Here is a 24,037-nt window from a genome sequence, read left to right as displayed (position 1 = left end):
CTGTCCGGCGCCGCTGCCGGAGCCTCCCGCCTGTCCGGCGCCGCTGCCGGAGCCTCCCGCCTGTCCGGCGCCGCTGCCGGAGCCTCCCGCCTGTCCGGCGCCGCTGCCGGAGCCTCCCGCCTGTCCGGCGCCGCTGCCGGAGCCTCCCGCCTGTCCGGCGCCGCTGCCGGAGCCTCCCGCCTGTCCGGCGCCGCTGCCGGAGCCTCCCGCCTGTCCGGCGCCGCTGCCGGAGCCTCCCGCCTGTCCGGCGCCGCTGCCGGAGCCTCCCGCCTGTCCGGCGCCGCTGCCGGAGCCTCCCGCCTGTCCGGCGCCGCTGCCGGAGCCTCCCGCCTGTCCGGCGCCGCTGCCGGAGCCTCCCGCCTGTCCGGCGCCGCTGCCGGAGCCTCCCGCCTGTCCGGCGCCGCTGCCGGAGCCTCCCGCCTGTCCGGCGCCGCTGCCGGAGCCTCCCGCCTGTCCGGCGCCGCTGCCGGAGCCTCCCGCCTGTCCGGCGCCGCTGCCGGAGCCTCCCGCCTGTCCGGCGCCGCTGCCGGAGCCTCCCGCCTGTCCGGCGCCGCTGCCGGAGCCTCCCGCCTGTCCGGCGCCGCTGCCGGAGCCTCCCGCCTGTCCGGCGCCGCTGCCGGAGCCTCCCGCCTGTCCGGCGCCGCTGCCGGAGCCTCCCGCCTGTCCGGCGCCGCTGCCGGAGCCTCCCGCCTGTCCGGCGCCGCTGCCGGAGCCTCCCGCCTGTCCGGCGCCTCTGCCGGAGCCTCCCGCCTGTCCGGCGCCGCTGCCGGAGCCCCTCTGCCCAGAGCAGCTGTCTCTCTGTCCCGAGCAGCTGTCTCTCTGTCCCGAGCAGCTGTCTCTCTGTCCCGAGCAGCTGTCTCTCTGTCCCGAGCAGCTGTCTCTCTGTCCCGAGCAGCTGTCTCTCTGTCCCGAGCAGCTGTCTCTCTGTCCCGAGCAGCTGTCCCTCTGTCCCGAGCAGCTGTCCCTCTGTCCCGAGCTGCCCCTCTGTCCAGTGGGGTCATTGAGAGGGGTGGTCATGCTGAGAGAGCCACGGAGGCGGACAATAAGGCGGACTAAGACAATGATGAGGTGGGGTCCGCGTCCCGCGCCAGAGCCGCCACCGCGGACAGACGCCCACCCAGACCCTCCCCTACAGGTCAAGGTTTTGCGGCCGGAGTCCGCACCTTTGGGGGGGGGTACTGTCACGTTCTGACCTTTATTTCCGTTGTTTTGTATTTATTTAGTATGGTCAGGGCGTGAGTTGGGTGGGCAGTCTATGTTTGTTTTTCTATGTTTTGGGGCATTTCTATGTTTTCGGCCTAGTATGGTTCTCAATCAGAGGCAGGTGTCATTAGTTGTCTCTGATTGAGAATCATACTTAGGTAGCCTGGGTTGCACTGTTTGTTTGTGGGTGATTGTCTATGTTAGTGGCTTGTGTCAGCACAGGTCTCATTTTGTAGCTTCACGGTCGTATTTGGTTCATTGTTTTCGTTACTCTTTTGCATAGTGTTCAGTCTTTCTTTATTAAAGATTCACCATGGACACTTACCACGCTGCATATTGGTCCTCTGATCCTTCTCGCCTCTCCTCTTCAGACGAAGAGGAGGACGATCGTGACAGTTAGGAGAATTAACACAGCAGCTTATTAGAATTAATGCAGCAGGTTAGGAGAATTAACACAGCAGATTAGGAGAACTAACCCGGCAGGTTAGGAGAACTAACGCAGCAGGTTAGGAGAATTAACGCAGCAGGTTAGGAGAATTAACACAGCAGGTTAGGAGAATTAACACAGCAGCTTATTAGAATTAATGCAGCAGGTTAGGAGAATTAACACAGCAGGTTAGGAGAATTAACACAGCAGCTTATTAGAATTAACACAGCAGGTTAGGAGAACTAACACAGCAGGTTAGGAGAACTAACGCAGCAGGTTAGGAGAACTAACGCAGCAGGTTAGGAGAATTAACCCGGCAGGTTAGGAGAACTAACGCAGCAGGTTAGGAGAATTAACCCGGCAGGTTAGGAGAACTAATGCAGCAGGTTAGGAGAATTAACCCGGCAGGTTAGGAGAACTAACGCAGCAGGTTAGGAGAATTAACACAGCAGCTTATTAGAATTAATGCAGCAGGTTAGGAGAACTAACCCGGCAGGTTAGGAGAACTAACGCAGCAGGTTAGGAGAATTAACACAGCAGGTTAGGAGAACTAACGCAGCAGGTTAGGAGAATTAACACAGCAGGTTAGGAGAACTAACCCGGCAGGTTAGGAGAACTAACGCAGCAGGTTAGGAGAACTAACGCAGCAGGTTAGGAGAATTAGGTTAAGGTTAGGAAAAGGGTTAGGCTTCTCTAAAATGCTACAGTTATCCACGATGCGACAACTAGATGGAGATGTACTTTAGTACGTTTAGAGATGTACGTTTGAAAAGTGTTTAAATCTTACATTATCAACTTTCCTGTGTGTTCAAGGCTTCTTTTTACGGTCTATGCCGCAAGGAAACTGTGCAGACAAGGTGATCTGAGCTATCTGATTGGCCAGCAGTTACCTTCAGTTACCTTCTACCTTCAGACACATGGAATGGTTCAAAATGGGAACACTTTGCCTTCCCAGAGCTAGGGCTGCCGAATCAAGTGCACCTACCGCAGACAGTCCGAAACAAATAAAAGACGTTGGAATGCAAGGCTTTATCGTAGGGCTTTTTACAGAAATGTTTGGTGATCGACTAGGAATCCCTTAGAGATCAACAAGACGATCACGAATGACTGGCTGGTGACCACTGCGCTAGGCTATTATCCCCCTGTGTGTTCCCTCTGTAGAGAAGCTGTGTGCCCTGTTCTGTTCCCCCATCATTAACCCCCTTTGTGTTCCCTCTGTAGAGAAGCCGTGTGCCCTGTTCTATTCCCCTGTGGGGAGAGATTCCCCGCAGAGAGAGTGATGGATGGAACACCATGTGGACCCTACGAGTCAGACCTGTGTGTCAACTGCAGGTGTCAGGTACACACACACACACACACACACACACATGCAAACTCAATGCACGCAGATGCACACTCTCACACACATAAGGCAGACTTGTTTGTCGATGAAGAAAAATAATGTGTTATGCACATTCCACACAATCCCGTTGCTGGGTTAAAATAAAACGAAGATAAAGAAATTATAAGAAATTCCTGTAGCTATTAAGCACTGGGGACCCGCAATATTCTGCGTCCACGTCTCTCATTTCCTTAGAGTTGTGTGTCAATGTCAATGAACTGCTCAAATCAGAAGTGCTGATGGCAATTATACTGAACAAAAAGATAAATACATGTAAACCCAACAAGATCCCCAAAATGTTGTGAACAAATTTGTTTACATCCTTTTTAGTGAGTATTTCTCCTCTGTCAAGATAATCCATCCACCTGACAGGTGTGTCATATCAAGAAGCTGATTAAACAGCATGATCATTACACAGATGCACCTTGTGCTGGGGACAATAAAAGGCCACTCTAAAATGTGCAGTTTTGTCACACAATACAATGCCACAGATGTCTCAATTTTGAGGGAGCGTGCAATTGGCATGCTGACTGCAGGAATGTCCACCAGAGCTTTTGTCAGAGAATTTCATGTTAATTTCTCTACCATAAGCTGCCTCCAACATCATTTTTGAGAATTTGGCAGTACATCCAACCGTCCTCACAACCACAGACAACGTGTAATCATGCCAGCCCAGGACCTCCACATCTGGCTTCTTCACCAGTGGGATCGTCTGAGACCAGCCACACAGACAGCTGATGAAACAGAGGAGTTTTTCTGTCTGTAATGAAGCCCTAGTATGGGGAAAAACTCATTCTGATTGGCTGGGCCTGGCTCCTCAGTGGGTGGGTCTATGCCCAGTCATGTGAAATCCATAGATGAAGTCCTAATGAATTGATTTCAATTGACCGATTTCCTTATATCAACTGTAACTCAGTAAAATCGTTGAAATTGTCACATGTTGTGTTTTTCTTTAGTATAGCTATTAGTGCTGCAATGTTTCTGGCTGTTCCTCCTACCCTTGGCCTTCCTCTACTACCCTGCCTCACTCCCTCTGTCCTGTGACAGAAACCCTGCTCTGTCAGAGAGAGATGATGGGACCTGTCAGTAGTTCACTGGAGTAGGGTTTTCTCTCTGTAGGTCACTGGATAAGGGTATTCTCTCTTCAGGTCACGGGTGAAGAATTTTCTCTCTGTACTGGTGGATTTAATTGTCTCTTACAATATGGCAGGCTGGTGGCTTCAAAGCCTCTCATTGGCCAATACATAGCAATCTTCCTAGTGATTGTCTCTCTGGTGAATGTTATAATAACGTGTGCCAGCCTGTAGAAAGTTCTCTCTTGTTTTGTTATATTTCAGACGTCATAGATTTTTTTATGGTTTTAGAGTTTTCATACATTCATTGCAGGCGGCGCCCCACAGTCTGATTCATATCGCTTGATTTCTAATGATAGTTGTCGATTAGATCGACTGATTGCAATTGAATCGGGTGTTCACTACGTAAGTGAATGAAAGCTCTTAAAATGTGCATATCCAAACCTTCTGTCTGCCAGCCCCCGTATCGCGAAGCGACACCTCGACAAAATATTTTGAATGTGGGAGGAACTTCCGGCTGAGTGTACCCGGAAGATTTGGATGCAAGTTTCTCGGACGTTCACCCATATGTTCGCTTTTTATGTATCGATCACTGGTTTTTATTTAATTTAGGTAATTTTATAAACTCAATACTGGGACGATGTTGTCTTTAGATTTCCTTGATGATGTGCGGCGGATGAATAAGCGCCAGGTATGTACGATAATATTGTTTTTGATGTTGTGTGAATGTGACTGATTCTTCCAAGGCTAGTTAGCTAGCTATCTAGTTATGCTAGCAACATTAGCCGGCTGGTTAATAGCACGTTCCCTAAAATGTCAAGTCGTCTACGCTAACTAGCTACCCAGCTTTCCGTGTGGTCTTAATCATGTATAAAGAACATTGCCCTGCTAGTTATATACGTTACATCGCCTATTAAACATGCATGATAAACTGGGTTGTCAAAATAAATAGCTAGCAACCTTGCAAAATCAATGTAGCTTTAGCCAGTACAATTTCCTCTCTGCCTGAATATGGTGTTACTTCAGTCTTCTTCAAACCTGGTGCTGAGGACCTACAAAGTGTGCAGACTTTTATTCCAGCCTAAGTTACTAGTTTCTACTAGATTCTGCTGATCACCAAACCCTTTATTAACTGAAACATATGTATTAGCACTGGGTTGGGACAAAAGCCTGCACACCTTGTTAGTCCCCAGGACCAGCTGTTGGTAGACATAGTTATTATGAAGTTGTTATAAGCGAACACTAGCTTATCCTCGTCACAACCTGACAACCTGTCTTATTTGTTTTCAGCTCTACTACCAGGTGCTTAATTTTGGTATGATAGTGTCCTCAGCCCTGATGATCTGGAAAGGACTGATGGTATTGACAGGCAGCGAGAGCCCTATTGTTGTCGTCCTCAGGTAAAGCATTGGTGTTGGATTTATGTAGATGGAGTGCTTTTCAATACACTCAAAGCGCTTTACATAGTAAGGGGAAATTTGCCACTTTCATAACCCAAGTGTAGCACCAACATACCTACTGTTTGTCTGAAGCGCATCTGCTAATTTTTAGTAACCTGTCTATACTTGACTGTAACATGTCCTTGGTTTCAGTGGAAGTATGGAGCCTGCTTTCCATCGAGGAGACCTTCTGTTCCTAACAAACCGGGTCGAGGACCCCATCAGAGTCGGAGAGATTGTGGTCTTCAGGATAGAGGGCAGAGAGATCCCCATAGTACACAGAGTACTAAAGATTCATGAAAAGTTGGTCTATGATGTTTCTGTAGTTATTGAAATGCAATATTTCTCTCTCGAGATAGTTCTCTTTGTTTGTTACAAGTTTAAGAAGGCCTACTTCCCCCAAAAAGTTTGTATTGCTGCATAACACTCAAACTAGGCTCTAAATATTCTGTAATATTTCTTACCTCGTATGTTTTTTTAATATATGCTGGGTAACTGAATAAATGTCATTGTCAGAGCAACTTCATAAGCCGCTCTGGGGCCAGGAAATCGACATCCAAACTAAATCTAAATGTTTATCTCCAGGGAAAATGGCGAAATCAAGTTCCTGACCAAAGGTGACAACAACTCTGTAGATGACAGAGGGCTGTACAAGCCGGGACAGCACTGGCTAGAGAAGAAAGACGTGGTGGGACGAGCCAGAGGGTGAGCATTTATCTAATTCCACCAGAGTGATACTAGGCTTAGTCTGCTGTATGACTTCAGTCTCATGCTTCACTTCACTGGATCTATATGATACCATTTCCCTTGAGATATTATTTAGTGCAAAATTAAACTGAACTTGAGTCTGCGCTCATCTAGCCTGTAGTAGTGGAAGGGCTCAAGCATGGTTTAAAGTTCTCCATCACAGTGACGGATTTGAGATCAGTGTAGATCCGCATAAAAGTCTCAGGGGGAAAGGTGTGTGGGGGGGGCTGATCTGGAGATCACATATCCTAATATGAAGTAATATTTTCCCAAATAAATGTATTATCATATGTTATTTTCTCTGTTACGCTGTGTGAACTGAACTGACAGGCTGTAGCTGACACTCAGATGTTCAGATGATAATGGCAGTTTAAAAGTTAAGAAAATGTTTTCCATTTGTCACATCCCTACACTCGAGGCGCATTCAACGTCCGAGAGCAGTTTTGGCAAATGTATTTTGAAAGTGGGTTTGGCCTTTTTTTATTTTTTATTTATTTAAGAGGAGGATCCCAGTTTTCCATTGCTATCACGTTTATTTCTCTACTCCTTCAATTATGCGAGTGGCATCATTTTAGAAATGCTCTGGTTACAACAGAGCATGGTTTAGGCACTTCTGCGCAAAGTAGTGATGTGTAGTTTGCGAGCAGACTGCACATTTTTTCCCCCAGTTAATTTGACTCCCTGATGTGCATACTGCTGCTTTTTGATCTCCAGACATCAACTATCTGGGGCTGTACAAGCCGGGACAGCACTGGCTAGAGAAGAAAGACGTCTTCTCTGCAGATAAATGATAAAAAATATTCTCTGAAGATGGTAATTCCTCAGTGCAGGAACCATACTGTGAGGAGAGACCCTCATTCTGCACTACCCAATTTTTTTTCTCGGTGCTTTACATTTTTTTGTCCTTTTATTTTTTGCAAGCCATCTAATCATTTGGTCAGGTAAAAATGTATTTGAATTCAAATTTCACGAACTGACATAATGGTAGGTAACATTTTAGGCTTTAAATTAAGGGTTGACCATTTTTCATGGTTTTATGTACATTTCTAAGCGCTACTGATGAGGAGCCGCTTGGGAGCCAAATGAGAAGCTCTTTTAGGTGAAAGGAGCCAAATGATCCGGCTGACCGAAAAGACTCTGAATCAATATACAACAGCTCTAAAAGGGGCAGCGGTGTCTTAAATGGACAATGTCAGTTTGTAATAGAAACCAAAATATCAAACATTTTCTAGTGAATAATAATTAATTGATATACAGTATATTTATAATAAAAGTATAGTTATTAATAACGATCAGGATGTTGTGTCCAGATGGACAAACTCCATGCTTCAGCCTATGTACATTTTATAGTCACTATGCTGCATCAGTTGGGCTACAGGTGATATTGCTTATAGCATATCTGATAATATACACCATGCATAGGCATGGTCCAATATGATTTTACCAATATTTTATCGGACACATTTCTGGAGGTGGTAATTTAATTTAAAATGGTTTCAGCATAATTGTATTTTCATTTTGGAGTAGAATGTCCCTTTAAAAAAGTCACCAGAACTGAGCTTCTCAGTCTTCTACTTACAAATTATCCCAGGGTGGACCCCCTAAGGAAGGGGGAATTGGTCAAACTTGCAGTTTAGGTCTAATACATGTACACAATTATCCTCTTTCCCTGAAAGCATGATGGCCATGACTTTCTGACATGAAAGGGCAGGTCAACTTAGCCCCAGACAAGTTTCAGTCACATTTTTTGCTTTAACCCTTCTCAAGTATTTAACCAGTTGTGAACATACTTTAAAGTACTACCTAAGTTGTTGTTTTTTGTGTGTCTGTAGTTGGCTTTACTATTTGTTTTTGAACTTTTACTTCACTACATTTTTATTTTATTATTTATTTCACCTTTATTTAACCAGGTAAGCTAGTTGAGAACAAGTTCTCATTTCCAACTGCGACCTGGCCAAGATAAAGCAAAGCAGTGTGACACAAACAACAACACAGAGTTACACATGGAATAAACAAGCGTACAGTTAATAACACAATAGAAAAAAAGAAAGTCTATATACAGTGTGTGCAAATGGCGTGAGGAGGTAGGCAATAGTAGCGAAATAATTACAATTTAGCAGATTAACACTGGAGTGATAAATGAACAGATGATGATATGCAAGTAGAGATACTGGTGTGCAAACGAGCAGAAAAGTAAATAACAATATGTGGATGAGGTAGGTAGATTGGGTGGGCTATTTACAGATGGACTATGTACAGCTGCAGCGATCGGTTAGCTGCTCAGATAGCTGATGTTTAAAGTTAATGATGGAAATATAAGGCTTCAGAATTTTTTTTGCAATTCGTTCCAGTCACTGGCAGCAGAGAACTGGAAGGAAAGGCGGCCAAATGAGGTTTTGGCTTTGGGGATGACCAGTGAGATATACCTGCTGGAGCGAGTGCTATGGGTGGATGTTGTTATTGTGACCAGTGAGCTAAGGCAGAGTTTTACCTAGCATAGACTTGTAGATGACCTGGAGCCAGTGGGTCTGGCGACGAATATGTAGCGAGGGCCAACCGACTAGAGCATACAGGTCGCAGTGGTGGGTGGAATAAGGCGCTTTGGTAACAAAACGGATGGCACTGTGATAGATTACATCCAATTTGCTGAGTAGAATATTGGAAGCTATTTTGTAGATGATATCGCTGAAGTCGAGGATCGGTAGGATAGTCAGTTTTACTAGGGTAAGTTTGGCAGCATGAGAGACGGAAGTTTTGTTGCGAAATAGAAAGCTAATTCTAGATTAGATTTTGTATTGGAGATGTTTAATATGAGTCTGGAAGGAGAGTTTACAGTCTAGCCAGACACTTAGGTATTTGTAGTTGTCCACATATTCTAGGTCATAACCGTCCATGGTAGTGATGCTAGTCGCAGGGGCGGGTGCGGGCAACGTATGGTTGAAAAGCATGCATTTGGTGTTACTAGCGTTTAAGAGCATTTGGAGGCCACGGAAGGAGTGTTGTATGGCATTGAAGCTCGTTTGGAGGTTAGTTAACACAGTGTCCAAAGAAGGACCAGATGTATACAGAATGGTGTCGTCTGCGTAGAGGTGGATCAAGGAATCACCCGCAGCAAGAGCGACATCATTGATATATACCGAGAAAAGAGTCGGCCCGAGAATTGAACCCTGTGGTACCCCCATAGAGACTGCCAGAGGTCCGGATAACAGGCCCTCCGATTTGACACACTGAACTCTGTCTGCGAAGTAGTTGGTGAACCAGGCGAGGTAGTCATTTGAGAAACCAAGGCTATTGAGTCTGCCGATAAGAATACGGTGATTGACAGAGTCGAAAGCCTTGGCCAGGTCGATGAAGACGGCTGCACAATACTGTCTTTTATCGATGGCAGTTATGATATCGTTTAGTACCTTGAGCGTGGCTGAGGTGCACCTGTGACCAGCTCGGAAATCGGATTGCACAGCGGAGAAGGTACGGTGGGATTCAAAATGGTCAATGATCTGTTTATTGACTTGGCTTTCGAAGACTTTAGAGAGGCGGGGCAGGATGGATATAGGTCTATAACAGTTTGGGTCTAGAGTGTCACCCCCTTTGAAGAGGAGGATGACCACGGCAGCTTTCCAATCTTTAGGGATCTCGGACGATACGAAAGAGGTTGAACAGACTAGTAATAGGGGTTGCAACAATGGCGGCAGTTAATTTTAGAAATAGAGGGTCCAGATTGTCTAGCCCAGCTGATTTGTCCAGGATTTTCAGCTCTTTCATAACATCTGCAATCTGGATTTGAGTGAAGGAGAAGCTGGGGAGGCTTGGGCAAGTAGCTGCGGAGCTGTTAGCCGGGGTTGGGGTAGCCAGGAGGAATTCTTATTGAAATGTTCGATTATCATGGATTTATCGGTGGTGACCATGTTACCTAGACTCAGAGCAGTGGGCAGCTGGGAGGAGGTGCTCTTGTTCTCCATGGACTTTAGTGTCCCAAACCTTTTTGGAGTTTGAGCTACAGGATGCAAATTTCTGTTTTGAAAAAGCTAGCCTTTGCTTTCCTGACTGACTCCGTGTATTGGTTCCTGACTTCCCTGAACAGTTGCATATCGCGGGGACTATTCAATGCTATTGCAGTCCGCCACCGGATGTTTTTGTGCTGGTCAAGGGCAGTCAGGTCTGGAGTGAACCTAGAGCTATATCTGTTCTTAGTTCAATTTTTTTTTGAAAGGGTTATGCTTATTTAAGATGGTGAGGAAATTACTTTTTAAGAACGACAAGACATTCTCGACTGACGGGATGAGGTCAATATCCTTCCAGGATACCCGGGCCAAGTCAATTAAAATAGCCTGCTCGCAGAAGTGTTTTAGGGAGCGTTTGACAGTGATGAGGGGTGGTCGTTTGACCGCGGACCCATAGAGGATGCAGGCAGTGATTGCTGAGATCCTGATTGAAAACAGCAGAGGTGTATTTGGAGGGCAAGTTGGTCAGGATAATATCTATATGGGTGCCCATGTTTACAGATTTAGGGTTGTACCTGGTGGGTTCCTTGATGATTTGTGTGAGATTGAGGGCATCAAGTTTAGCTTGTGGAACTGCCGGGGTGTTGAGCATGTCCCAGTTTAGGTCACCTAACAGAACGAACTCTGAAGATAGATGAGGGGCAATCAATTCACATATGGTGTCCTGGGCACAGCTGGGAGCTGAGGGGGGTCAGGTGCCGGTAAGAGACTTATTTCTGGAGAGATTAATTTTTCAAATTAGCAGCTTGAACTGTTTGGGCATAGACCTGAAAAGTATGACAGAACTTTGTAAGCTATCTCTGCAGTATATTGCAACTCCTCCCCCTTTGGCAGTTCTATCTTGACGGTAAATGTTGTAGTTGGGTATGGACATCTCAGAATTTTTGGTGGCCTTCCTAAGCCAGAATTTAGACACGGCAAGGACATCAGGGTTGGCGGAGTGTGCTAAAGCAGTGAGTAAAACAAACTTAGGGAGGAGGCTTCTGATGTTAACATGCATGAAACCAAGGCTTTTTCGATTACAGAAGTCAACAAATGAGAGTGCCTGGGACATTCCTAAAGAAAAGAATGTACTTTTTACTCCATACATTTTCCCTGACACCCAAACATTTTTCAATTCACACACTTATCAAGAGAACATCCCAGGTCATCACTACTGCCACTGATCACAAATGCTTCATTTGTAAATTATGTCTGAGTGTTGGCGTGTGCCCCTGGCTCTCCGTATATCGAAAATGTTGTCGTCTGATTTGCTTAATATAAGGAATTTGAAAGGATTTATGCTTTGACTTTTGATTCTTAAGTACGTTTTAGCAATTCCATTTACTTTTGATACTTAAATATATTTAAAACCAAATACTTTTAGACTTTTACTCAAGTAGTATTTTACTGGGTGACTTTTACTTGTCATTTTCTAAGGTATCTTTACTTTTACTCAAGTACTACAATTGAGTACTTTTCCCACCACTGTATTTACAGTGCCTTGCGAAAGTATTCGGCCCCCTTGAACTTTGCGACCTTTTGCCACATTTCAGGCTTCAAACATAAAGATATAAAACTGTATTTTTTTGTTAAGAATCAACAACAAGTGGGACACAATCATGAAGTGGAATGACATTTATTGGATATTTCAAACTTTTTTAACAAATCAAAAACTGAAAAATTGGGCGTGCAAAATTATTCAGCCCTTTACTCTCAGTGCAGCAAACTCTCTCCAGAAGTTCAGTGAGGATCTCTGAATGATCCAATGTTGACCTAAATGACTGAATGATCCAATGTTGACCTAAATTTTGTCTGCAGGTTTGTGCCATACATCGGAATCGTTACCATTCTGATGAATGACTATCCCAAATTCAAGGTAAGATATTTTACATCGTCATCACTAGAAGGAAAATCACTTAAGGTTTTATGAATTGTTTACTAAATTTGGCCTTATTAGGAGTGTTATGCAGGTACTCTAAAGGTTAGAGAGCCTGACCAGCAGCCAGACACTAAACAGTAGGAGAGCAACTGGTAGACGGAAAGCTGTTGGTTTCAGATCCTCGGAACAGGGATACTAATATTTTGTTGTTCTTCCCCTTCCCAGTACGCTGTTCTCTTCCTGCTGGGTCTGTTCGTCCTGGTCCATCGGGAGTGAGGAAGAGATCACCTAACTATCTACCACGGAGGAGGAATTGTAAATCCCCACCCCACCATGCCTTTCAAGACAGAATTATGTTGATTATGTCAAATTAAGTTGCTTTTTCTCTACCATGTGTTTTGAATTGTCTAGAAATGTGGATAGTGTTTACATTAAATAAAAACAAGCATTCATTATTTTTGTGAGGGAAATTAGATATAAGTTAAGTAGAATAAAGAGCTGTATTTCTTTATTTAATTTTTTTCAGAACATGAATCCAACATTTTAGATGGTTAATTGTGTATTTTGTTTTCACATTTAATTAGGCTTTGCTTGATATATTGAATGACAAGTGATATGTTTGTGACATTAAATATGACATCTGTTACCCTCTATCCTTCAATCTGGTAACTTATGCATCTAGTGTTTTTTCTTATATTCAAGCATAACTTCACTAAAACACATTTGTGCATTTTCAAAATGCCATTATTTTACATGCAAGCTAAATATGACATTTACATTTGAGTCATTTAGCAGACTCTCTTATCCAGAGCGACTTAGTCAGGGAGTGTGCAATTGGCATGCTGACTGCAGGAATGTACACCAGAGCTGTTGCCAGATAATTGACTGTTAATATCTCTACCATAAGTCGCCTCCAACGTTGTTTAAGAGAATCTTGCAGTACATCCAACCGGCCTCACAACCACATACCAAGTGTATGGCGTTGTGTGGGTGAGTGGTTAGCTGATGTCAACGTGAACAGAGTGCCCCATGGTGGTTATGGGCAGACATAAGCTACAGACAAAAACAATTGCATTTTATAGATGGTAATTTGAATGCACAGAGATACTGTGACGAGATCCTGAGGCCTATTGTTGTGCAATTAATCCGCCACCATGACCATGTTTCAGCATGATCATGCATGGCCTCATGTAGCAAGGATCTGTACACAATTCCTGGAAGCTGAAAATGTCCTAGTTTTTCTATGGCCTGCGTACTCACCAGACTGGTCACCCGTTGAGCATGTTTGGGATGCTCTGGATCGACATGTACGACTGTGTTCTAATTCCCGCCAATATCCAGCAACTTTGCACAGCCATTGAATCGTAGTGGGACAACATTCCACAGGCCACAATCAACTTTCTGATCAGCTCTTTGCGAAGCCCGGAGGTGTGTTGAAAAACAAATGATAGTCCCACTAAGCGTAAACCAGATGGGATGACGTATCGCTGCAGAATGCTCTGGTAGACATGCTGGTTAAGTGTGCCTTGAATTCTAAATAAATCACTGACAGTGTCACCAGCAAACCACCATCACACCTCCATGCTTCACTGTGGGAACCAAACATGCGGAGATCATCCAGTCACCTACTCTGCGTCTCACAAAGACACGGCGGTTAGAACCAAAAATCTCAGATTTGAACTCATCAGACCAAAGGCCAGTTTTCCACCGGTCTAATGTCCATTGCTCGTGTTTCTTGGCCCAAGCAAGTCTCTTCTTCTTATTAGTGTCCTTTAGTAATGGTTTCTTTGCAGCAATTTGACCATGAAGGCCTGATTCACGCAGTCTCCTCTGAACAATTGGTGTTGAGATGTGTCTGTTACTTGAACTCTAAAGCATTTATTTGGGCTGCAATTTCTGAGGCTGGTAACTCTAATGAACGTATCCTCTGCAGCAGAGGTAACTCTTGGTCTTTCTTTCCTGTGGCGGTCCTCATGAGAGCCAGTTTAATCATAGTGCTTGATGGTTTTTGCGACTGCACTTGAAGAAAGTGTTGTTGAAATGTTCCGTATTGACTGACCTTCATGTCTTAAAGTAATGATGGACGGTCATTTCTCTTTGCTTATTTAAGCTGTTCTTGCCATAATATGGACTTGGTATTTTACCAAATAGGGCTATCTTCTGTGTACCACCCCTACCTTGTCACAACACAACTGATTGGCTCAAATGCATTAAGAAGGAAAGAAATTCCACAATTTTACTTTTAACAAGGCACACCTGTTAATTGAAATGCATTCCAGGTGACTACCTCATGAAGCTGGTTGAGAGAATGCCAAGAGTGTGTAAAGCTGTTATCAAGGCAAAGGGTGGCTACTTTGAGAACCTCAAATATAAAATATATTTTGATTTGTTTAACACTTTTTTGGTTATTACATGATTCCATATGTGTCATTTCATAGTTTTGATGTCTTCACTATTATTCTAAAATGTAGAAAATAGTTCACATTAAGAAAAACCCTTGAATGAGTAGGTGTGTCCAAACTTTTCACTGGTATTGTATAAATATATATATATATATATATATATATACACATGTTTTTTTTTTTTTTTACAATATTCTGAACCAATGTTTGCCCTTTTGACATACAGTGCCTTCCGAAAGTTTTTATACCCATTGACTTCTTCCACATTTTGTTGTGTTACAGCCTGAACACACAATAGCCCATAATGACAAAGAGAAAACATGTTTTTAAAAATGTTTGCACATTTATTGAAAATACAATACAGAAATGTTTCATTTACATAAGTGTTCACACCCCCGAGTCCATATATGTTAGTCACCTTTGGCAGCGATTACAGCTGTGAGTCTTTCTGGGAAAGTCTCTAAGAGCTTTGCACACTTGGATTGTACAATATTTGCACTTTTTATTTTATTTTTTTATTATTCAAGCTCTGTCTAGTTGTTGTTGATCATAGCTAGACAGACATGTTCAAGTCTTGCCATAGTTTTTCAAGACGATTTAAGTAAAAACTGTAACTAGGTCACTCAGGAACATTCAATGGCATCTTGGTAAGAAACTTTAATTCAATGGCATTGTGTTTTACTTTATTGTCCCGCTGAAAGGTGAATTTGTCTCCTGGTATCTGTTGGAAAGCAGAGTGAACCAGGTTTTCCTCTAGGATTTTGCCTGTGCTTAGCTCCATTCCATTTATTTTTATCCTAAACAAACTCCCCAGTCCTTGCCGATGACAAGCATACCCATAACATGATGCAGCCACCAGCATGCTTGAAAATATGAAGAGTGGTGCTCAGTGATGTGTTGTGTTGGATTTGCCCTTAAAACATAACACTTTGTATTCAGGACATACAATTAAATTATTTGCCACATATGCTGTTATTTGCTGTTTTACTTTAGGATGAATGTTTTGGGCTATTTTATTTAATTCTGTGCAGACTGCATTATTTTCACTCTGTCATTTAGGTTAATATTGTTGTTGATTCGTCCTCAGTTTTCTCCTTTCACAGCCATTAAACTCTATAACTGTTTTAAAGTCACCATTGGCCTTATGGTGAAATTGCTGAGTGGTTTCCTCCCTCTCCAGCAACTGAGTTAAGAAGGACACCTTTATCTTTGTAGTGACTGGGTGTATTGATACACCATCGAAAGTGCAATTAATAACTTGACCATGCTCAAAGGTATTTTCAATGTCTGCTTTTATTATTTTTACCCATCTACCAATAGGTGCCCTTCTTTACAAGGCATTGGAATACCTCCCTTGTCTTTGTGGTTGAATCTGTGTTTTAAATTCACTGCTCGACTGAGGGGCCTTTACAGATAATTATATATGAGGGTACAGATATGAGGTAGTCATTAAAAAAATAATGTTAAACACTATTATTACGCACAGAGTGAGTCCATGCAACTTATAATGTGACTTGTTAAGCAAAGTTTTACTCATCAATTTATTTAGGCTTGCCATACATAACAAAAGGATTGAATTATTATTGACTCAAGGCATTTCAGTATTAAATGTTTTATGAATTTGTAAGAATGTCTAAAAACATAATTCCACTTTGACATTATGGGTTATTGTGTGTAGGCCAGTGATGCAAAATCTCAATTTTGTCCATTTTAAATTCAGGCTGTAACACAACAAAGTATGGTCAAAGGGTGTGAATACGGTCTGAAGACACTGTATATGCTCTCATGGTGGGGAGGAAGAACTAAGAATAAACAAAGTTACTATGAAGGATAAATATTTGCCTCTTCAAATCAAGTGTTTTAAAGCTTTGGGACGCACCCTGACAAAGGGCCTTATTCAATAAACACTGTACAGCATCCAAATATTCTTGAGACGCGGCCAAACAGTATTCCTCCCACACCGTTAAAATTGTTACCCAATAATAAAATAAATACAACCATATTTTATGCATTATTTATTAACAGATATTAAGGCAGATTTTGCTCACAGTCTTCATTTGATGAACCCTTTACAGTTTCCCTGATGGTGTGACTTAAAATTCTAATTAACCGTGGGTGGTCACAGTCTTAAAATCATCTTGCATTTCTGGAGGATGTTGCTAATGTAGAGTGATAGAAGGTTTGATGGTGGTAGACTGGGATTTTAAAGCACAGCAGTTACTGCAAGTTGTTTTACTTCACATTCAGACAATCTTATAAGGACATGCAGTCTAGATGTGGTTTGCTTATACCGGTTCTAATTTATCTAATGGTGAATCCTATATGTCTTTATATAGAATACTGAAAATCTCTCCAACATAGTCTAATCCCCATTAAAAGGTTAATCGGGTATGTTTGGGGGACACCAACACTTTCCAGGTCTCTAGGGAATTACCTGCATTGACTCAGTCTGTAGGTACTTCACACATCCTTCAGGCACTTTAAGATGAAATAACCTCTAATCAGGGAGTCCTTCAAATTCATGGCTTCCATGCGAGTCGAGTCCAGCTCGACCATAGACCTCAATCAACCTTTCAAGAATTGTCCTTGTCAAGGTAATTTAATTTATTAAGAGACAGTTTCCCGGTCACAGATTAAGTTTAGTCCTGGACAATGAAGCAACTTGTAATTTGAATCCCTTTGTGTTATTGAAAATGGCTCGTAAGTTAACATTTTCAAGGTTAAGTCTACACCTGTTGTATTCGGCGCATGTGACTAATACAATTTGATTTGATTTCATGGAGATTTTACATTGACCATGCTTTTATTCCAGAACTAGGCTTAATCTTTGCCCTGAGAATCCGCCCCAAATGTCTGAACGTACTTTGTCTCTCTTGCATCAAACTCCTTCATCAATGCACTTGGTTGTCTTGATAGTCCATTCATAATATCCTAATTTCTGTCACACAAACCCACGGCACCCAAGCTAAATGAAGGAACAGCGTGACTGGAGTCTTGGATGTCAAAGATTAGACAGGGGACAATACCAAGTAGTAGGCCTAGTTCTCTTACTTAACTTCCCAGTTAGCACCCCGAAGTGTCAAAAAGGACACTGTCTCAACAGATTTAATTCTAGGGTGAGAATCAGCAAGTCCTCTTCTGCATCTCAAAGGGCACCCGGTTCCATAGTGCACTACGGGCCCTGGTCAAAAGGTGGTGCACTACATAGGGAATAGGGTGCCATTTCAGGTCCAAGCCCTCCTGTCCTAAGACCGGAGGCTGAGGTCCACGGGACTGAGACCCTGGTCCAGTGACCACGACTGCCTGTGTGCCACAACTGACAGCCAAATGTCAGGCTACTCATGTGGAACTAAGGCCTTGGGGGTGTCTTGGCAGGAAATAATGTTTGCATCCCAAATGGCACCCTATTCCCTACATAGCCCATAGTGCTCTGGTCAAAAGTAGTGCACGATGTATAGGGTTCCATTTGTGATGCATCCAATGTGTTGGCCTGAATTTCCTGCCATGCATCCATGGTGTAAGGAAAGCTGAAGGGATCTGTTGTGGGCAGAGCTGATAATGGACCTAATTTACACATCCAATCATTTCTCTCAAAATATACATTTATCTCAAGGGGCTAATACTGACTTCTCTGTCGATAATACACATTAGTAGAGCTGCTGCATCACACCCAGAACCATCTGAATAAATAAAAAATATGAATAAAATGTTGTTGTTTTTTTAAGAAGAAAAAAAATCCAAAAAAAAGTAGTGCCTTTACTAGTCCTGTTTTAACGGATTGAGAAAACCGTCTGTAATATGATCAACCACTTCAATAGTTGCATTGCAGAGTTCTCCAAAATAGGCCTATTCATCTATAGATTAGTCATCTAAACTAAGAATATTGGAATATTCCCCCAGCAGTATCCTTAATTGAGTTTACTATGGACTAATTCATTATGAAATCATTGACATGTTGATATCGACATGTTTCCACATAGCTGTTGACACTGATAGGCTATGTTAAAGCCACCTATTGTTCGAGCTAATCGCCCGTAATTTACGCAGCAAATATAATTTATAGAGTTAAAGATTACGCACGAATCATTACGTTGTGACCGATATAAACTGTGAGAACGACTGACAGTTTGGGTTTGGTCAACAACCATGCTTGTGAATTGCTCTGCATAAAATTCCCCTGACTTCGTGTCGGTGTCACGCAAGAGAGCCCACCCAGATCAGCATGGTATAAATGCAGCATCGGATTGGGTTTGAAAGTCTGTCACGAATAACTGCGCTTCTATTGCCATTAGGACATTTTGCGTCCAGGAGGAGAGTTCTATAGCCTATTTCTTCCGTAGAGATGTCCGGATTTTTTTTGAACGTTTCCCAACTTGGTTTTTTTACCTACCTTGTGCTTTTTTCCTACATTTCTGTAACCACTTCAGTGAGTTTTGATTTAACCGAACTTGGAAATAAAGTTGCGAAAATTAAAGTTAATCAAAGAGGGAATCTTTGGGCGACAGGTAAGGCATGCGAAGGCTATTCTCAATCTCATCTACAACACAGCATACAATTGTGAAAGTAAAATCTGACAATTATATATATTTTTATTCCTAATTACAACAATGGATTAAGTCTAGCCCTTATCAAATAAAGCTATATTTACTCTTTCAAAATAGACTTTCAACATGTTAGGAAATATTTCATTTCACTTGAGAATCAAATGACCAAAATATAACTTTCTCTTACCTCCAAGGTCATTTTATGGGCAAGAAGAGTGTCATGGATAGCCCTCTGCTCCAGTCTCCCGATGGACAGTCTGTTGATGCGTTCGAGGTCGCCTTGAGTCCGGAGCAGAACGGGATGGGAAATCTCTTCCAAGATGTGCTGAGGGTCGCGTTGCAAGCCCAACTCAGAGATGACACAGAGAACCGCTCTAAAAACCAGGTGAGCTATCAACAACACCAACCTGTATATGACCATAGATTTATCTGTACAATTTATAGTGAGACTATCCTGTGTCATAATTGCATTGTTTAATGGCATTATCTTAACCAGGTGAGCCTCAACCGGTCTGACAAGAGATTTAACTGTGCAGTAGAAAATACATGTCTACTGCATTATTTAATGGCATTCTCTTAATATCCCATAGGAGACTGGATTGTTGATGAAGATATTAGAGAGCTACGTTCAAAACAACAGAAAGTGATGCAGAAGTCTATCATAATGTTCCTTATAACCAAGATGAAGTCATCCAGTCTATGTCTATAAAGGTTTTGGTCAATATGGAATCAAATCTCATATGCTTTAACATGATTGTAACATGTCTGTTCAGTTTACAGTTGACCAAAATGCTATTTGCAATGTCACTGGATCTGAAATGAAGGGTGAATTAAATGTACATGTGTATTTATCGTTATTGAGGATGTGCTGCATTGTATTGTTGATATTAAATTATTTATATTCAATAAAACCAAATATTTTCAAATTCTTTGACATTTACCTTACATTAAATTATTAGTTTCCAAAAAGGAAAAGTTAAGGTTTTCATACTTGAGGTATGAACAATTTAGCAGGGTTGCAGAGTGTATGTCCTGTATACTGGACGGTTCTGACTTAGAGTATGTGGACAACTACGAATACCTAGGTGTCTGGTTAGACTGAAAACTCTCCTTCCAGACTCACATTAAGCATCTCCAATTCAAAATTAAATCTACCTTCGCTCATGCTGCCAAACATACCCTCTTAAAACTGACCATCCTACCGATCCTCGAGTATGGCTTTTACAAAATAGCCTCCAACACTACTCAACAAATTGGATCACAGTGCCATCCATTTTGTCACCAACGCCACATATACTACCCACCACTGAGACCTGTACGCTCTTGTTGGCTGGCCCTCGCTTCATACTTATCTCAGCTCACTGGTCACCATAGCAGCACCCACAAGTAGCACGCGCACAAGCAGGTATATCTCACTGGTCGTCCCCAAAGCCAATTCTTCTTTTGGATGCCTTTTATTCCAGTTCTCTGCTACCAATGACTGGAACGAACTACAAAAATCACTGAAGCTGGAGACTCATATCTCCCTCACTAGCTTTAAGCACCAGCTGTCAGATCAGCTCACAGAGCACTGCACCTGTACATAGCCCATCTGTAAATAGCCCATCCAACTACCTCATCCCCATCCTGTATTTATTTATTTATCTTGCTCCTTTGCACACCAGTATCTCTACTTGCACATTCATCTTCTGCACATCTACAATTCCAGTGTTTAATAGCTATATTGTAATTACTTCGCCACCATGGCCTTTTTATTGCCTTACCTCCCTTATCCTACCTCATTTGCACATACTGTATATAGACTTTTATTGACTGTATGTTTGTTTATTCCATGTGTAGTTGTATGTGTCAAACTTCTTTGCTTTATCTTGGCCAGGCCACAGTTGCAAATGAGAACTTGTTCTCAACTAGCCTACCTGGAATCCTTTAGTTTTACTGACAAAAATAATGCCTCGTCCCCTCATAGCCTACACACATAGACCAACAACTAAGGGGAACATAGAATACCATCGTAATAATCATTCCACAATGTGAAATTCCAGGCATGATATCAACAGGCACTTCAGAAGACCAATAAAGTTATTTAAGAACACAGAGAGATATGAACAAGACCCATTATTCACTTAAAATCATCTCATTACTACTTGTTGACTGGAAGACTAGTCTACCAATTGACTACATTCTCATGTGTTTGTCTCCTGAAGCTTTAATTGAAGAAACAGAGAGAAAACTCCAAATTGATCTGACTGATAAATAACTTTTTATTTTTAATACAAAGATTCTGTATTTGAGAATAGAATAAATCACATTATCACCATAATGCTCTGACTAATAAATAAGCGTTTTGATTCTGTCCTTGAGAATTGAAATCCCATTATGTTGTGGAAACAGGGTTTATTAAAAATGCACAAAACAGTACAAGTGGATAGATATTAATTCTGTCAGTTTCTGCCCCCTTTAACACTGATATTGACTGATATTCCATAGGGGCCTATACCAGATTACTTTAGTCAGCCAGGGAAGAGAAGCTTCACTTTTCTTTAGGCTATAGCAGGACTGAGAAATCAACAGATTGTACTCACAGCGTGAGTGAGAGAAACTAACTTGCTTTTTATGCGAGGAAATATAACAAGTGTGTACTAAAAACCAAGTTGAAGCAAGCAACACTTACTTACATAAACACTACATGTGGGCGCCTTACATAAATAATGTATATTCATGATTTAATGTTTAAATCTTGTCTTCAAACTGAAAAAAATCAATGTGGTACTCACATTCACCATTTCTCTCAGTATCGTCCAGTCTCTAAGTATTCAATCTCTTATTATCCAACTCATTTTTTATTATCTGCCTTTTTTTGCATGAAGGGATGATCTCTGGCCTTCTCAATCTATAATGGCAATGTAATATATTTCACCTTTATTACCCCGAGACAATCCATTGTATTATAAACTTAATCAATAACATTAGCCCACTGTATTTCAATGACATTTACCAATATGTTCTGCCAGTCATGACAGTTCCTGTAGGCAGGGTATCACATTTTTCCAAACTGTTATTTGTTCTGTGTAGCTTACTTGACTGAAACTCTATACGTCTATAATGAAACATTTACTAGAGTGTGGCCCGTTGACATGTAATATATTCAACTTTGGTAACAGATACATCGTTCACAAACAAACAGGGCTTACACTGTACATATGAAGGCTGATTCAATGTAAACTCAGCAAAAAAATAAACATCCTCTCACTGTCAACTGCGTTTATTTTCAGCAAACTTAACATGTGTATATATTTGTATGAACATAACAAGATTCAACAACTGAGACATAAACTAAACAAGTTCCACAGACATGTGACTAACAGAAATGGAATAATGTGTCCCTGAACAAAGGGGGGTTCAAAATCAAAAGTAACAGTCAGTATCTGGTGTGGCCACCAGCTAGCTGCATTAAGTACTGCAGTGCATCTCTGGACTGCACCAGATTTGCCAGTTCTTGCTGTGAGATGTTACCCCACTCTTCCACCAAGGCACCTGCAAGTTCCCAGACATTTCTGGGGAGAATGGCCCTAGTCCTCACCCTCCGATCCAACAGGTCCCAGACGTGCACAATTGGATTAAGATCCGGGCTCTTTGCTGGCCATGGCAGAACACTGTGTGATGACCCTCCCACTCTGTCTGCCGTATTCTTTCTCTTTGCTCTTGTTTTCCTTATTAGGATGTTGGCGGGTGAATGGAGCTTCCCCATTCATTGAGGAGACTCTCTCCATGCAGACACACTGATAGAGTTTGGTTGTGGCTGTTTTGTTTGTTTGTTTGCTTTGGCACCGTTCAAAACCCCTCATTATCACATTTATGCACACAACCACTCACTTACACTACTGATTACTGACTACACACACAATTGTTAATTGTATTTACGTTACTTCAGTTAATAAATATGTTTCCTATTCCTTATCTCCACATTGTCTTCCTTTTTGTTATGGACTTCGAGCCGGTTTGTGACAAGTGGGGGCTCTATCCAGGTTCCTGTAAACTGACAGTGTGGGGTTTAAGTAGTTTTATGGACATTTACCGCACACAACATCTAATACATGTAGATGTTAGGAACAAATGGTGGCCAATAGCCACATTTCCCCATCTCACACTATGGGTGCTTGATCATTCAGTAAGGTCTGCACCCAGGGTCTGCTCACTCCCACCATACATCTGCCACTTCAGTTCAGACCCACTTCAAACGTTCTGTTCACGCTCAAAAACACAGCTGAGAACACACCTGTTTAGGATTCCTTTTAAATAACCCAATGACGTTCTCTCTGATGTCTTTGTGTCCTCACCTGTCTGACTCCTCCCTCATGTCTGAAGTCTGATGTTCTATTGTTTTGCCTCTGTATTCATCAGTTATGTCTCCACTGCTCTGTAACCAGGGTTGGGGTCAATTCCATTTACATTCCAGTCAATTCAGAAAGTAAACCAAATTTAAATTCTATATTTTTCTAATTGAAAAGCATTCAAATGGGAATTTCAGCTTATTTCCTGAATTGACTGGAATTGAAATGGAATAGACCCCTACCCTGGTCTGTACTGTCTGATGTTTGAACTCACTTGAACATTATGTTAGGTGACCTATGTCACAAATAAATGCCATATCCTTAGCACCCACTGTCTGAAAAGCATTCCTACAATCCAGTCAAAAGAGGTCTCCGTATAATAGGTTAGAGGTCAGGTTAGAGGTTAGATGATTGATTAGATTAGGATGTTTTTTAATTAAGTGTATTAGGTATTGATTGTCCTTGTGTTCTGTTCACACAGCATGAATGTATTTGTCACTCTGGGTCTTGATTACTTACAGCTGTGTAGTTCTAATACACTAACACCTCTTCTCACATTGTTGTCTCGTGTGGTTGATTTATGATTGCTCCTCTTCAAATGTTTTCTGATTAAAGTTTCCCAGCTGTA

At 42.2% G+C, this 24,037-nt stretch overlaps 2 protein-coding genes across 2 annotated transcripts; both read left to right on the top strand.

The window, feature by feature from the left end:
* The first annotated feature begins 4,386 nt into the window (after nt 1-4,386).
* On the top strand, nt 4,387-12,793 carry LOC110506765 (signal peptidase complex catalytic subunit SEC11A). The gene is made up of 6 exons (XM_021586623.3): nt 4,387-4,775; nt 5,375-5,484; nt 5,677-5,826; nt 6,109-6,228; nt 12,072-12,129; nt 12,358-12,793. The coding sequence occupies exons 1-6, from the start codon at nt 4,725-4,727 to the stop codon at nt 12,406-12,408; spliced, it is 540 nt and encodes a 179-aa protein (XP_021442298.1). The 5' UTR covers nt 4,387-4,724; the 3' UTR covers nt 12,409-12,793.
* Nucleotides 12,794-18,788: 5,995 nt separating this feature from the next.
* On the top strand, nt 18,789-20,004 carry LOC110506767 (bombesin-like). The gene is made up of 3 exons (XM_090222004.1): nt 18,789-19,039; nt 19,273-19,463; nt 19,669-20,004. The coding sequence occupies exons 1-3, from the start codon at nt 18,877-18,879 to the stop codon at nt 19,723-19,725; spliced, it is 411 nt and encodes a 136-aa protein (XP_090078130.1). The 5' UTR covers nt 18,789-18,876; the 3' UTR covers nt 19,726-20,004.
* Nucleotides 20,005-24,037: the final 4,033 nt, after the last annotated feature.

Source organism: Oncorhynchus mykiss, chromosome 26 (genome assembly GCF_057628025.1).
Source record: "Oncorhynchus mykiss isolate SJ-2025 chromosome 26, ASM5762802v1, whole genome shotgun sequence".
Lineage (NCBI taxonomy): Eukaryota > Metazoa > Chordata > Actinopteri > Salmoniformes > Salmonidae > Oncorhynchus > Oncorhynchus mykiss.
This window is presented reverse-complemented; position numbering and strand designations above follow the sequence as displayed.